Source organism: Scyliorhinus torazame, chromosome 1 (assembly GCF_047496885.1).
Source record: "Scyliorhinus torazame isolate Kashiwa2021f chromosome 1, sScyTor2.1, whole genome shotgun sequence".
In the NCBI taxonomy this organism is placed as follows: Eukaryota; Metazoa; Chordata; class Chondrichthyes; order Carcharhiniformes; family Scyliorhinidae; genus Scyliorhinus; species Scyliorhinus torazame.
The window spans coordinates 258,985,386-258,998,445 of NC_092707.1; the positions used below are offsets into that span (position 1 = coordinate 258,985,386).

General features: G+C 46.4%; 1 protein-coding gene across 13 annotated transcripts in view; it reads right to left on the reverse strand.

Moving 5' to 3' along the window:
• syne1b (spectrin repeat containing, nuclear envelope 1b) overlaps positions 1–13,060 on the reverse strand; it is a 669,902-nt gene that overhangs the window by 74,753 nt on the left and 582,089 nt on the right. For all 13 annotated transcript variants that reach the window (XM_072505314.1, XM_072505250.1, XM_072505295.1 and 10 more), the window contains one exon: positions 9,236–9,398. In XM_072505314.1, coding sequence (XP_072361415.1) covers positions 9,236–9,398 — 163 coding nt within the window. The remainder of the gene's footprint in view (positions 1–9,235; positions 9,399–13,060) is intronic.

Sequence of the window (13,060 nt, forward strand, 5' to 3'; positions counted from 1 at the left end):
ATAGCAATAGGTCATCCGCGTATAACGAGACTCGGTGTTCTTCTCCCCCTCTAGTCACCCCTCTCCATTTCCTGGAGTCTCTCAGCGCCATGGCCAGAGGTTCAATTGCCAGCGCAAACAACAATGGAGACAGCGGACATCCCAGTCTTGTTCCCCTATATAATCGGAAATACTCCGATCTATGACGACCTGTAACTACGCTTGCCATTGGTGCCCCATAAAGTAGTCTAATCCAGCAAATAAATCCGTTCCCAAACCCAAACCTCCTTAACACTTCCCATAAATACTCCCACTCCACCCTATCAAATGCCTTCTCTGCGTCCATTGCCGCCACTATCTCTGCCTCCCCCTCCACTGAGGGCATCATTATCACCCCTAATAGCCGTCGCACGTTAACATTCAATTGTCTCCCTTTTACGAACGCTGTCTGGTCTTCGTGCACCACCCCTGGGACACAGTCCTCTATCCTCAATGCCAGCACCTGTGCTAGCAGTTTGGCGTCCACGTTCAATAGTGAAATAGGTCTATAGGACCCACACTGCATCGGATCTTTGTCCCTCTTCAAAATTAGCGATATCGCCGCCTCCGACATTGTCGGGGGTAGTGTCCCCCCTTCCCTGGCCTCATTGAACGTCCTCGCCAACAACGGGGCCAACAAGTCCACATATTTTCTGTAGAATTCCACCGGGAACCCGTCCGGCCCCGGGGCCTTCCCTGCTTGCATGCTTCCCAGTCCCTTAATAACCTCGTCCACCTCAATCGGCGCCCCCAGGCCTGCCACCGCCTGCTCCTCCACTTTCGGGAACCTCAACTGGTCCAGGAACTGCCGCATCCCCTCCTCTCCCTCTGGGGGCTGAGACCTATACAGTTCTTCATAAAAGGTCTTAAACACCTCATTTATCTTTCCTGCCCTTCTCATCACATTTATCTTTCATCCCTAACTCCTCCTATCTCCCTCGCTGCTGCCCTCTTTCGCAGTTGGTGCGCCAACAGGCGACTAGCCTTTTCCCCATATTCATACCTCCTCCCCTGTGCCTTCCTCCACAGTACCTCCGCCTTTCTGGTGGTCAGAAGGTCAAATTCGGTCTGGAGTCGTCTCCTCTCCCTGTACAGCTCCTCCTCCGGGGTCTCTGCAAATTCCCTGTCCACCCTTAAAATCTCCCCCAGTAATCTATCCCTTTCCTTGGCCTCTGTTTTCCTTTTGTGGGCCCCAATAGAAATCAGCTTTCCTCTGACCACCGCTTTTAGTGCTTCCCAGACCACTCCCACAGGGACCTCGCCGTCGTCATTGACCTCCAGGTATCTCTCGATACACCCCCTCACTCTTGCACACACTCCCTCATCCGCCATCAGTCCCACATCTAATCGCCAGAGTGTTCTCTGCTCCCTGTCCTCTCCTACTTCCAGGTCCACCCAATGTGGGGCATGATCCGAAACCGCTATGGCTGAGTATTCAGCTTCTTCCACCCTAGAGATCAACGACCTTCCTAAAACAAAAAAATCTATCCGGGAGTACACTTTATGGACGTGGGAGAAGGAATACTCCCTAGCCCTGGGTCTAAGAACATGGATCCACTCCCCCCATTTGGTCCATAAACCCCTTAAGTACCTTGGCCGCTGCCGGCCTTCTTCCAGTCCTTGAGCTGGATCTATCTAGCCCCGGGTCCAGCACCGTATTGAAGTCCCCTCCTAAAATCAAATTTCCTGCCTCCAGGTCCGGAATACGCCCCAGCATCCGTCTCATGAACCCCGCATCGTCCCAATTTGGGGCATACACATTAGTCAACACGACCTCCATTCCCTCCAGCCTACCACTCACCATTACATATCTACCTCCACTATCTGCTACGATGGTCTTTGCTTCAAATGCTACCTGTTTCCCCACCAAAATGGCCACCCCTCTGTTCTTTGCGTCCAGTCCTGAGTGGAACACCTGTCCCACCCATCCTTTCCTTAGCCTAACTTGGTCCGCCACCTTTAGGTGCGTCTCTTGGAGCATAACCACGTCTGCCCTTAGTCCTTTCAAATGCGCGAGCGCTCGGGCCCTTTTTATCGGTCCATTCAGGCCTCTCACGTTCCACGTGATCAGCCTCACTGGGGGGCTACCTGCCCCCCTCCCGTGTCGACTCTCTAGGCCAGTCCCATATCCCGCCTCCGCGCTCCCGCTCGCTCCCCCAGCGTCACATTCCGCCCCCGACCACCCTCTCTTTAGCCATTTCCTTTTGGATTTCCGCAGCAGCAACCCAGTTGTCCCCCCCCCAACCCCCCGCTAGATTCGTATCTAGCTTGATTGCTCCCCCATATCACTTCCGTAGGTCAGCTGACTTCAACTGACCCCGGCTACTCCTGCTCGCTCCTCGACCCCCCCGGTGTGAGGGAACTCCCATCCGCCTTGCGCCTGTTTTCCCGCCTTATTCTTTCTGGCGCGGGAACATCCCTTTACCTGACCCGCCTCTTATGGCGCAGCTCCCTTTCCCCTCCCCCTCTCCTTCCCCATTCTCCGACTGTGTCCCGCCTCTCCCCCCTCACCGGCGCCCACATTTCCCCAGTGTCCCCCCCTTCCCTGTTTACTTCTCGATTAACTTTCACCATCCCATTAACAAAAACAATAATAACAACAATAACAGTTCCCTGCAGCATCAGTCCCTCAGTTCCTGTCCAGTTTCTCTTCATTGATGAAGGACCATGCTTCCTCCGCCGTCTCAAAATAATAGTGTCTCTCCTGATGCGTGACCCATAGTCTTGCCGGCTGCAGCATCCCAAACTTCACCTTCCTTTTGTGCAAAACCTTTTTGGCTCAGTTGAAGCTCGCCCTCCTTCTCGCACCTCCGCACTCCAATCCTGGTAGATCCTTACCACCGCATTCTCCCATCTGCTACTCCGCACCTTTTTAGCCCATCTCAGGACCTCTTCTCTGTCCTTAAGGCGGTAGAATCGCATGATTATCGCCCTCGGTGGTTCTCCCGCTTTTGGTCTTCTCGCCGATTTGCCCACTCCACCTCCATGGGGCCCGCAGGGGCCTCAGCACCCATCAGTGAGCTCAGCATCTTACTTGCGTACGCTCCACAGTCCACTCCTTCCACACCCTCCGGGAGACCTAGTATCCTGAGGTTCTTCCTTCGCGCTCCATTTTCAAGGGCCTCAATCCTGTCAGCACACTTTTTATGAAGTGCCTCGTGCGTCTGAGTCTTGACCGCCAGGCCCAGGACCTCGTCCTCAATACCTGACACCTTCTGCTCCACCACGCGAAGTTCCGTCTCCTGGGTCTTTAAAGTCTCCTTAAGCCCCTCAATTGCCTGTAACAACGGGGTCATTACCTCCTTCTTCAGCAGGTCCACGCACCGTCTCACCAGCTCGTCCTGCTCAGGCCCCCATGTCACCTGTGGTTTCTCCGCCGCCATTTTGTTCCACTCCCTCTGACCTTCTGGTTGCAGATTCTTCGGGCTGCAGCCGCCGCCGCCGGTTTTTCCCTCCGTCGTTCAGGGGGGACTCCCTTCCCTCGCGCCTCGCACCGGGTTTTTCGGCCGTCAAAGTCCCCGTTGGGGCTCTTAAAAGAGCCCGAAGTTCCGTCGGAGCTGGAGCCGCCGAAACGTGCGGCTAGCTCATCCCTGCCGCAACCGGAAGTCCAAACAGAGTAATTTTGATAGATGGATAGGGCTTTGAAAATAGACCAAACGTATGAAGCTCTCAGAGAAATTATACTTTTGGAGGAGTTTAAAAATTCAATTCCTGATGTAGTGAGAACTCATGTTGAAAAGCAGAGGGTTAAAACTGAGATTAGCTGCACAAATGGCAGATGATTATGAATTAGTTCATAAATCCAAGCTTGGTTTCCGACATCAGTTTCAGCCTGTGAGGGATAGAAACTGGGGACATGAGAAATACTCAAGTGGTAAAGGTAAAGGTGATCTGATGGGAGATAATAAGGAGAGTGTACCTCAGATTAAAAAAGAAATCCAGGAGAGCGGAAGAGACATGAAAAGTTTCAAATGCTTTCACTGTAATAAACTAGGCCATGTAAAGTCACAGTGTTGGTAGTTGAAGAAAAGCACTGGGAAGGCTGATGTGGTAAAACAGGATAAGACAGTGGGGTTTGTTAAAGTGATAAAGGAAAGCCCACGTGAAGCGAAGGAGTTGCAAAAGATTGTACAGCTTGATCAAGTGGTGATTGATAAGAAGTGCCAGATCTCTTTAAAGAATTTACTTGTGTGGGTAAAGTTTACTCATGTGTTTAAGGAGGAGCAGGTAAAGAAGTCACAATTTTAAAAGATACGGGAGCTAGTCAATCTTTAATGGTAAGAGATGAGGAGTTATGTAGTTTGGGAAGAATATTGCCAGAAAAGGTGGTAATATGTGGAATTCAGGGTGAAAGGAGTAGTGTTCCATTATATAAGATAAGGTTGGAAAGTCCAGTGAAGAATGGTGAAGTGGTAGTAGGAGTAATAGAGAAACTATCTTGTCCAGGAATACAGTTTATCTTGGATAATGATATAGCTGGATCGCAGGTGGGAGTGATGCCTACGGTGGTTGATAAGCCAGTGGAAAATCAGACAACTGAAGTGTTGAAGGACGAATATCCTGGGATTTTTCCGGGTTGTGTAGTAACAAGGTCGCAAAGTCACAGGTTAAGACAACAGGTGAAATCAAAGAGTGAAGATGAAGTGGAAGTGCAATTATCAGAAACGATTTTTGATCAGATGGTTGAAAAAGAACAAGAACAGGTGGAGGATGAGGTGGATATTTTTAGTTCAGGAAAATTGGCAGAGTTACAACAAAAGGATATAGAAATAAAACAGATGTATCAGAAAGCATATAGGAAGAGGAATCTGAGTGTATACCAGTGTGTTATTACCGTAAACGTAATGTCTTGATGAGGAAATGGAGACCTTTACATATGCAGGTTGATGAAAAGTGGGCAGAAGTTCATCAAGTAGTATTGCCGGTAGGGTATAGAAAGGAGGTGTTGCGAATTGCACATGAGGTACCAGTGTGAGGTCATTTGGGAATAAGGAAAACTCAAGCTAAAATACAAAAACATTTTTATTGGCCTGGACTACATAAAGATGTAGTTAAATTTTGTCAATCATGTCACACATGTCAAGTGATAGGGAAACCTCAAGCGGTGATAAAACCACCGCCCTTAATACCCATTCCAGCAATTGAGGAACCTTTTATAAAGGTCTTAATTGATTGCGTCATACCGCTTCCTAAAACGAAAAGTGGGAATCAATATCTTTTGACTATAATGGATGTGTCTACTAGGGTTCCAGAGGCCATTCCAGTACGTAATATTACAGCTAAAAAGATTGTGGAGGATTCACTGAAATTCTTTACTAGATATGGACTACCCACAGAAATACAATCGGATCAAGGATCAAATTTTACCTCAAGAAGTTATGGATAGCTTCGGAATAAATCAATTTAAATCAACTGCATACCATCCAGAATCGCAGGGAGCGTTAGAAAGATGGCATCAGACATTAAAGACAATGTTGAGGGCTTATTGTCAAGATTATCCAGAGGATTGGGATAAAGGAATTCCATTCGTACTGTTTACAATTAGGGATGCACCTAATGGGTCAACCAAATTCAGTCCTTTTGAACTAATTTTTGGTCACGAGGTAAGAGGACCGCTTAAATTGATGAAGGAAAAATTGGTGACTGAGAAATCGGAAATTACATTATTGGATTACTTGTCAAATTTTAGGGAACGATTAAGTAGGGCGGGTGAATTGGCTAGACAACATTTAAAAGTTGCACAAAATGTGATGAAACGGGTAGCGGACAAGAAACCCAAAGTTCGTAGTTTTGCCTTTGGAGATAAAGTTTTAGTGTTATTACCAGTGGTAGGTGAGCCTTTAAAAGCTAGGTTTTGTGAACCATATCAGATTGAAAGGAAATTAAGTGAGGTGAATTATGTGGTAAAAACGCAAGATAGAAGGAAGACTCACCGAGTGTGTCATGTGAATATGCTTAAAAGGTACTTTGAAAGGGAAGGAGAAAAAAAGGAGGAGGTTTTAATGATTCTAACTCAAAGTGACGAACCAAATCCAGATGACTGTGAATTTGACATAGCTCAAATTAAATTGGAAAACGAGGATGTTCTTAAAAATTGGGATAAATTGTTGAGTTACCTTCCAGAGGAAAAACGGACTGACCTGAAAGAGTTATTGATATCACATGGGCAAGTTTGTGGAGATAAATTGGGAAGTACTAAAATGGCTATACATGATGTAGATGTGGGAAATGCTGTTCCAATCAAACAACATCCATATAGACTTAACCGTTTAAAATTGGTACAGGTTAACAAACAGATTGAGAGTATGCTTAAAAATGGCATAATTGAGGTGGGTTGCAGCCAATGGAGCTCACCCATAGTGATGGTACCTAAATCAGACGGTACCCAATGGTTGTATGTGGTCTATAGAAAGGTTAATGCAGTTACAAGAACGGACTCTTATCCTATCCCACGTTTGGAGGATTGCATTGAGAAAGTGGGACAATCAGCTTTTATATCCAAACTGGATTTACTTAAAGGTTACTGGCAGGTACCTTTATCCGAAAGGGCAAAGGAGATTTCAACTTTTGTGACTCCAGATAGTATATACCAATTCAAAATTATGCCATTTGGCATGAAAAACGCCCCAGCCACATTTCAACGGTTAACTAACAAAGTTGTTTCAGGATTACCCAATTATGCGGTATACATCGACGATCTGGTAATTTTCAGCCAGACATGGAAAGAACATTTAAAACATCTGATGGAGTTATTCGATCGACTTCAGGAGGCGGGTTTGGTGATAAACCTAGCCAAAAGTGAATTTGGAAAAGCCCAAGTCGCTTTCCTTGGCCATACAATTGGACAGGGTCGAATGGTCACACGGGATGTGAAACCAACAGTTATTGAGGAGTTTTCAATACCCTCAAAACCAAGGGAAATAATGTGATTTCTTGGCATGAGTGGATTTGATCGAACATTTGTGCAAAGGTTTTGTAGCGTGATTGCTCCACTGGTGGACTTGCTGAAGAAACATTGAAAATTTCAATGGACAGCGGAGTTTCAAGAGGCATTTGACTGCCTGAAAGCTGTGATAACCAATGTTCTTGTGTGGTAGAATTACAAGGGACTCTGTGATCAGATTGAACGAAAGTATCTGACTTTAAAGAGACATGCCGAGGCGTAGAGAAATGGATGGATCGTGCAGAGACCTTCTTGTTCAAACAGACTGTCAATCGAGAAGGATTCCAGTTGGAGGAAGAAGAAAAGAAATGGACTATATTATTGTACCTGTTTGCGTGTGTTGTTTTATTTAAACGAAAAGGTACATTTACGCTGTGCATTTCTTAAAGGATAGTGAAAAGGTGAAAAATTAAACCATCTTGAAGTTGATGTTTTGTTTTGTTTTTCTTGGGGGGAGATGTCATGAGAATGTCGCTTTAAGAAATGTTTGGCTGCTCATGTTACTGCAGTGATGTCAGAGTGTGGGTGGAGCTGAGCTCTGGCTCTGCTTTTTGTTTCACTTTGAGAAAGGTTTGGGTGTGTCTGTGTTTTTTTGGTTTCGTTTTCAGTGTTGGAGCTGAAGCCAGACAAAGCAGGTGTACTGTTGATCTCTCTGCCATGAAAAGACTATCTCTTGATCATTTGGTGAATTCAGAATTATAAATGCTTTCAGTTGTGAATGTAAACCTGATGTGCTTCTGTTAAATGGTGTTTCTTTTGTCTTCTGGATGTTGTTTGGGATGTTATTAAGGATTACTTAATGTTGTATTCTTTGGGGGTTGTATTTGAATGAATGGTTGCTAAGATGTTTTGGGGTTCTCTAAACCCTGGCCCATAACAAATACCTGTTGTACAGAGATGTCTGGATGCTCTACTTTGAAAAGAGAGATCTTTCGGCACTGCTTTGAAGAAAAGACCTGATTCCTGTCAGAACCACGCAGAAACTCTGGCTGTATTTCTTCAGAAGCTACTTCCCAGCTTGCTTCAATCCATCTTCCAATCACACAATTCTGAACAGCTTGGAAAGGAATTGCTAACCTGTCTACAGACGTATCTTTAACTAAACTGCAATAAGAGCAGATGCTTGACCTCTGCTCACATCTCAATCTAAAATTCAACTAAAACTGCTTTTGGGCAAAATGCCTGATACCTTAGCTCCTCCCATTAATGACATCATCTTACCAAGCTGAAATCTAATTAACTCCACAGGGAACCCCCTTATTACAAACAAAATTGCATTAGCCCAAACTTTTTCACAATGCCTTGATTGCGCCCCTGGCTCCCAAAACCTTTCAAACCAGGGTTTTTTTAAAACAATACTGCACACTAAACCAGGCTTTTAACCCTTACTGCAGCAAATATCTATAATATAATATATATCTGAAATTCCGACATTCATCACACACGTGTGAAAGACAAAGAGAAAGAATAGCTCAGGACATCCCAAAGCACTTTACAGCCAATTAAGTAGTTGAAGTGTATTCACTGTTGTAATGATGAGAATGCAGCAGGCAAACTGTGCACAACAAACTCATACCAACAGCGATCTGATAATGCCCTGATCATCTGTCAGAGATATAAATATTTCCCAGGACATCAGGGTGAACTCCCCTGCTCTTTGTTGAATAGTGGCACGGGAACCTATACGCCCACCTGAGGAAGCAGATGGGATCATGGTTTAACAGCTCATCTGAAAGACAGCCTCTGTCAGTGCAGCACTCCCTCAGTACAGCACTGTGCTCACGTCTCTATGGTGGCACTTGAAATAACCAACCTTCTAACTTGGAGGTGGGAATGTTACCACTGAGGCACAAGTTCTGGGGATAGTTGGGGGGTGACAACGATAGTGGCATTGTCACTAGACTAGTAATCCAGAAACCCAGAGTATTGCTTTGGGGACCTGGGTTCGCCCTCAGCAGAGAGTGAAATTTGAATTCCGTAAAAATCTGGAACGGAAAGTCTAATTATGACCATGAAACCATTGTTGATAGTCGTAAAAACCCAGCTCGTTCACTAATGTCCTTTAGGGAAGGAAATCTGCCGTCCTTACCTGGTCTGGCCTACATGTGGCTCCAGAGCTGCAGCAATGTGGTTGACTCTTAACTGGCCTTCTGAAATGGCCCAGCAAGCCGTTCTATTCAAGGGCAATTAGGGATTGGCAACAACACCCACATTCCATGAATGAATTGAAGAGGAAGTATTCCCCAGAGCAGCAATCAATGAATGTTTGTGTACCTGTTGCTCCACCAGTTTCTGTTGAATTTCAGTGGAATCACAGGAATCATAGACAATCGGTCTTGATAATTCGGTTTCAATCTGGGCAAGCCACGATCGCAGGCTGCTCATATTCTTGTCCAGCTGCTGTACGGCAACCAATGTCTCCTTCAGCTTCTTTACTCTGAAATGGAAGAGAAGGCGGAAAATATTCAGTGAAAATCAAACTCCAGTCTTTGCACTGGGTCTCAGGAAGGATGTATTTTTCCTTGTAAAAGGGTGAACGGTTTCATGATGACACTTTAATTACATTCTCTTGTGTTTAGACATTAAGCTGGGGGTGGGGGGAATCTAAACATGGGCTTTAGGATTCAGTGGGTTAGATAGAGAGAGACTGAGGGTGAGAAGTCCAGGACAAGGGGATACAATCTTAAAATATGAGCTGGACAGTTCAGGAGGCAGAGAAGATTCACTCGGTTGATCCCGGGGTTGGAGGGATTTTCTTATGGGGAGAGGTTGAGTAGGTTGGGCCTGTATTTATTGGAGTTTAGAAGGATTGCAGACGACCTTATTGAGACAAAAAGGGCGCAATCGAACGGCCTTTAAATCTCGCAAGAGGCCTCTCCCAGGGTTTGCGACCCTCAAAACGCCTTGCGAGATCTAACGGGATCACATGAGATGTCGCGATCTGGATCTCACCCTCGATGGGTGGCATTCAGATTTACATATTTAAGTGAGCCATTCGGCTCATTTAAATATATCGGCAGCCGATTCTTCCGAGGTCTGGGAACAAACGCCCGCACCTGGGAGGCCCCACCATAGCGCTGTTTCGCACTGGTTCACACAAACATGGACCAAACGTAACAGCACCTAGGGGGTGCCCTCCCAGGCCATCGGAGACCCCTGGGTGGTCGGGCTCTGGGCAGGTGGTACCCTGGAAATCCTGCCACCCTAACATTGCCAGGGTTCTAGGCTGGCAGTTCCAAGGTGTCCGAGTGCCAGGTTGCTTGTGCTAGGGAATGGCCAGGGGGTGCCCTGCCCTCAAGAGGTGGGGTGAGTGGGGTCCAGGACTCCCTAAGAGGTAGTTTGGGGCATTGGTGAAGTCCAGAGGCCGCGGCGGGGTGGTGGGGAGCCCAAGGAAGTTCGAGAGATCGGAGTGGCATTTAAAAGGAAGTGAGGCAAGTGCAGCCTCGGTGGGGCATTCCCGGTTGGGGTAAGAAAAAAAGTGGCCCGTTTTATAATGGAATCATTATAATGGCACCAAGAAACACACCGCTATACGCACCCAAAATGGGACTTGTTTTTGGGGTGTTAAATCACGTTCATATTGTTCTCAGGGGGTTTGAACAGGGTAAATGTTGAGAGGATGTTTCCTCTTGTGGGAGAGTCTAGGGCCAGAGGGCATCATCTCAGAGTAAGGGGCCATCCATTTAAATCAGAGATAAAGAGGAATTTCGCTCTCGGAGGGTAGTGAATCTGTGGAATTCTTTACCACAGAAGGCTGTAGAGTCTGGGTCGTTAAGTAAATTCAAGGCTGAGAGCGACAGATTTTTGATCAGTCAGGGAATCAAAGGTTATGGGGATAAGGTGGGAAAGTGGAGTTGAAGATTTGTGGAGTTGAGGAGTCATAGTTTGAGGATAAGGGGTGAACCTTTTAGGACAGAGGTGAGGAGAAATTTCTTCACCCAGAGAGTGGTGAATCTGTGGAATTCACTACCACAGAAAGTAGATGAGGCCAGAATGTTGTGTAATTTCAAGAAGGAATTAGATATAGCTATTGGGGCTAAAGTGATCAAGGGATATGGGGGAAGGCGGGATCAGGGTATTGAACTTGATGGTCAGCTATGATCATAATGAATGGCGGAAAAGGCTCGAAGGGCCGAATGGCATCATCCTGCTTCTATTTTCTATGTATGTTTTTATATATATCAGATGAGCCATGATCTCATTGAATGGCGGAGCACACACGATGGGTTGAATGGACTACTTATGCTCCTATGTCTTATGGTCTTATGAATGAAATCAGTAAACACATTTTCACACAAGGAATAGCAGGAAGCTATAACTTTCTTATAGGCTAGAAATGATGAGGTTTCTGAATTAGAAATTTAAAAAAATTGGGATTGATAGAGTTTTGTTGGAGAATTAAAGGAAAATTAAACCAAAGCAGGTAAATGGAGTCTGGCCCTGATCGACCAGGCACGTGGGACCGAATGGCCTACTCCTGTTCCTATGTTCCTGGTGACAGGGAATTTGGAACAGACAGCAATAGCCAACCTGATTCTATTCTGACTGGTTGAAAGATTGTCACATTATATTTCAAATGAACCTAGGTTTAATGACTTGACACTGGACTTGTTCCTGGACTTTAAGAGGTGACATTTCTCAAAGTATGTAAGCTCTGAGGAAACAACATTATATTACCATTTAATTAAAAAGGTAGAAAATTCCAGAGGTCCCATCAAGACTCTACAAGGAGAAAATTCATCTTATACTTCTTCAAATTGGGAAAAGGGAACACAATGCTGCGGTGGAAATCACTGCACTGGGAACCACATTGCATTGGGCAGCACACTGCACTAAGAACTGCACCACATGCAGCACACTACACTGGGATCTGTACCGCACACTGCACTGGAAACCACACTGTACACAACGCATTGCACTGGGAATCTCACTGCATGCAGCACAATGCACTGGAAACCACACACCAAGCTGCACACTGCACTGGAAAACACACTGCACATTTCACTGCATGCAGCACACTCCACTGGGAACCGCACTACACAAAGCACTGGGAGCTACACATCACTGGGAATTGCACTGCATGCAGCACGCTACACTGGAAACTGGAACACAGCTCCCTGTGCTGGGAACCGCGCTGCACGCAAAACACTTCCATGGCAACTGCACTGCATGCAGCACACGGCACTGGGAACCCCACTGCACCACAACACACTGCATTGGGAACCATTCTGCACTGCAGCACACTGCGCTCTGAACTGCACTGCATGAAGTGCACTGCATGCAGCACATTGCATTGTGAACCACCCTGCATGCAGCACACTGCACTGCACTGGGAACCTCACTGCATGCAGCACACTACATTGAACTGGGAACCATACTGCATGCAGCACGCTGCACTGCACCGGGAACCATACTGCATGCAGCACACTGCACTGGGAACCTCACTGCATGCAGCACACTGCACTGCACTGGGAACCACACTGCATGCAACACACTGCACTGGGAACCACACTGTAAGCAGCACACTGCACTGGGAGCCACACTGCACCAGGAAAGCCACCACAGGGAAATATTGCATTTCAAAATACAGCCATTGGGAATTGCTGCATTAATCGGCGGTGCAATGAAAAGATGCAGTGAGGTAGGAGGATCTCCAATTGGCCTCATTACTCCATGACCAGAAGGAGATCAAGAAAAATATCCATACCACCGCCAGGCTGGAACAAGCATGACTTCAGCTGAGGGCAAAATCAGGTTGGGTTGAGACGCCCTCTGTACGCAAACAGTCTGCGAGCACTCGTGTAGTTTCACTTCATAAAAGGGGAAGGAGGCAGAGAAATAGCTGAGTGAAGTGCACTTCACGGCTCTAAACTGCAGCTAAACATTGCGCTGCATGGAAAGAGGTTCCGAGATTTGCTAAACCCTGTGCACGATGTACAGTTTGTACAATGGCATACAAATTTCCAAGGTCTCGACAATTGAGTTGCTGTGAGTTAGGAAGTCAAACAACCCATCGGTTCGGAGCTCATGATGCGTGTGGCCCAGAGTACAAGTCAGAGTGAGTGCGGAGAAGATTCGGCGGCTAACTCGTGCACTTCA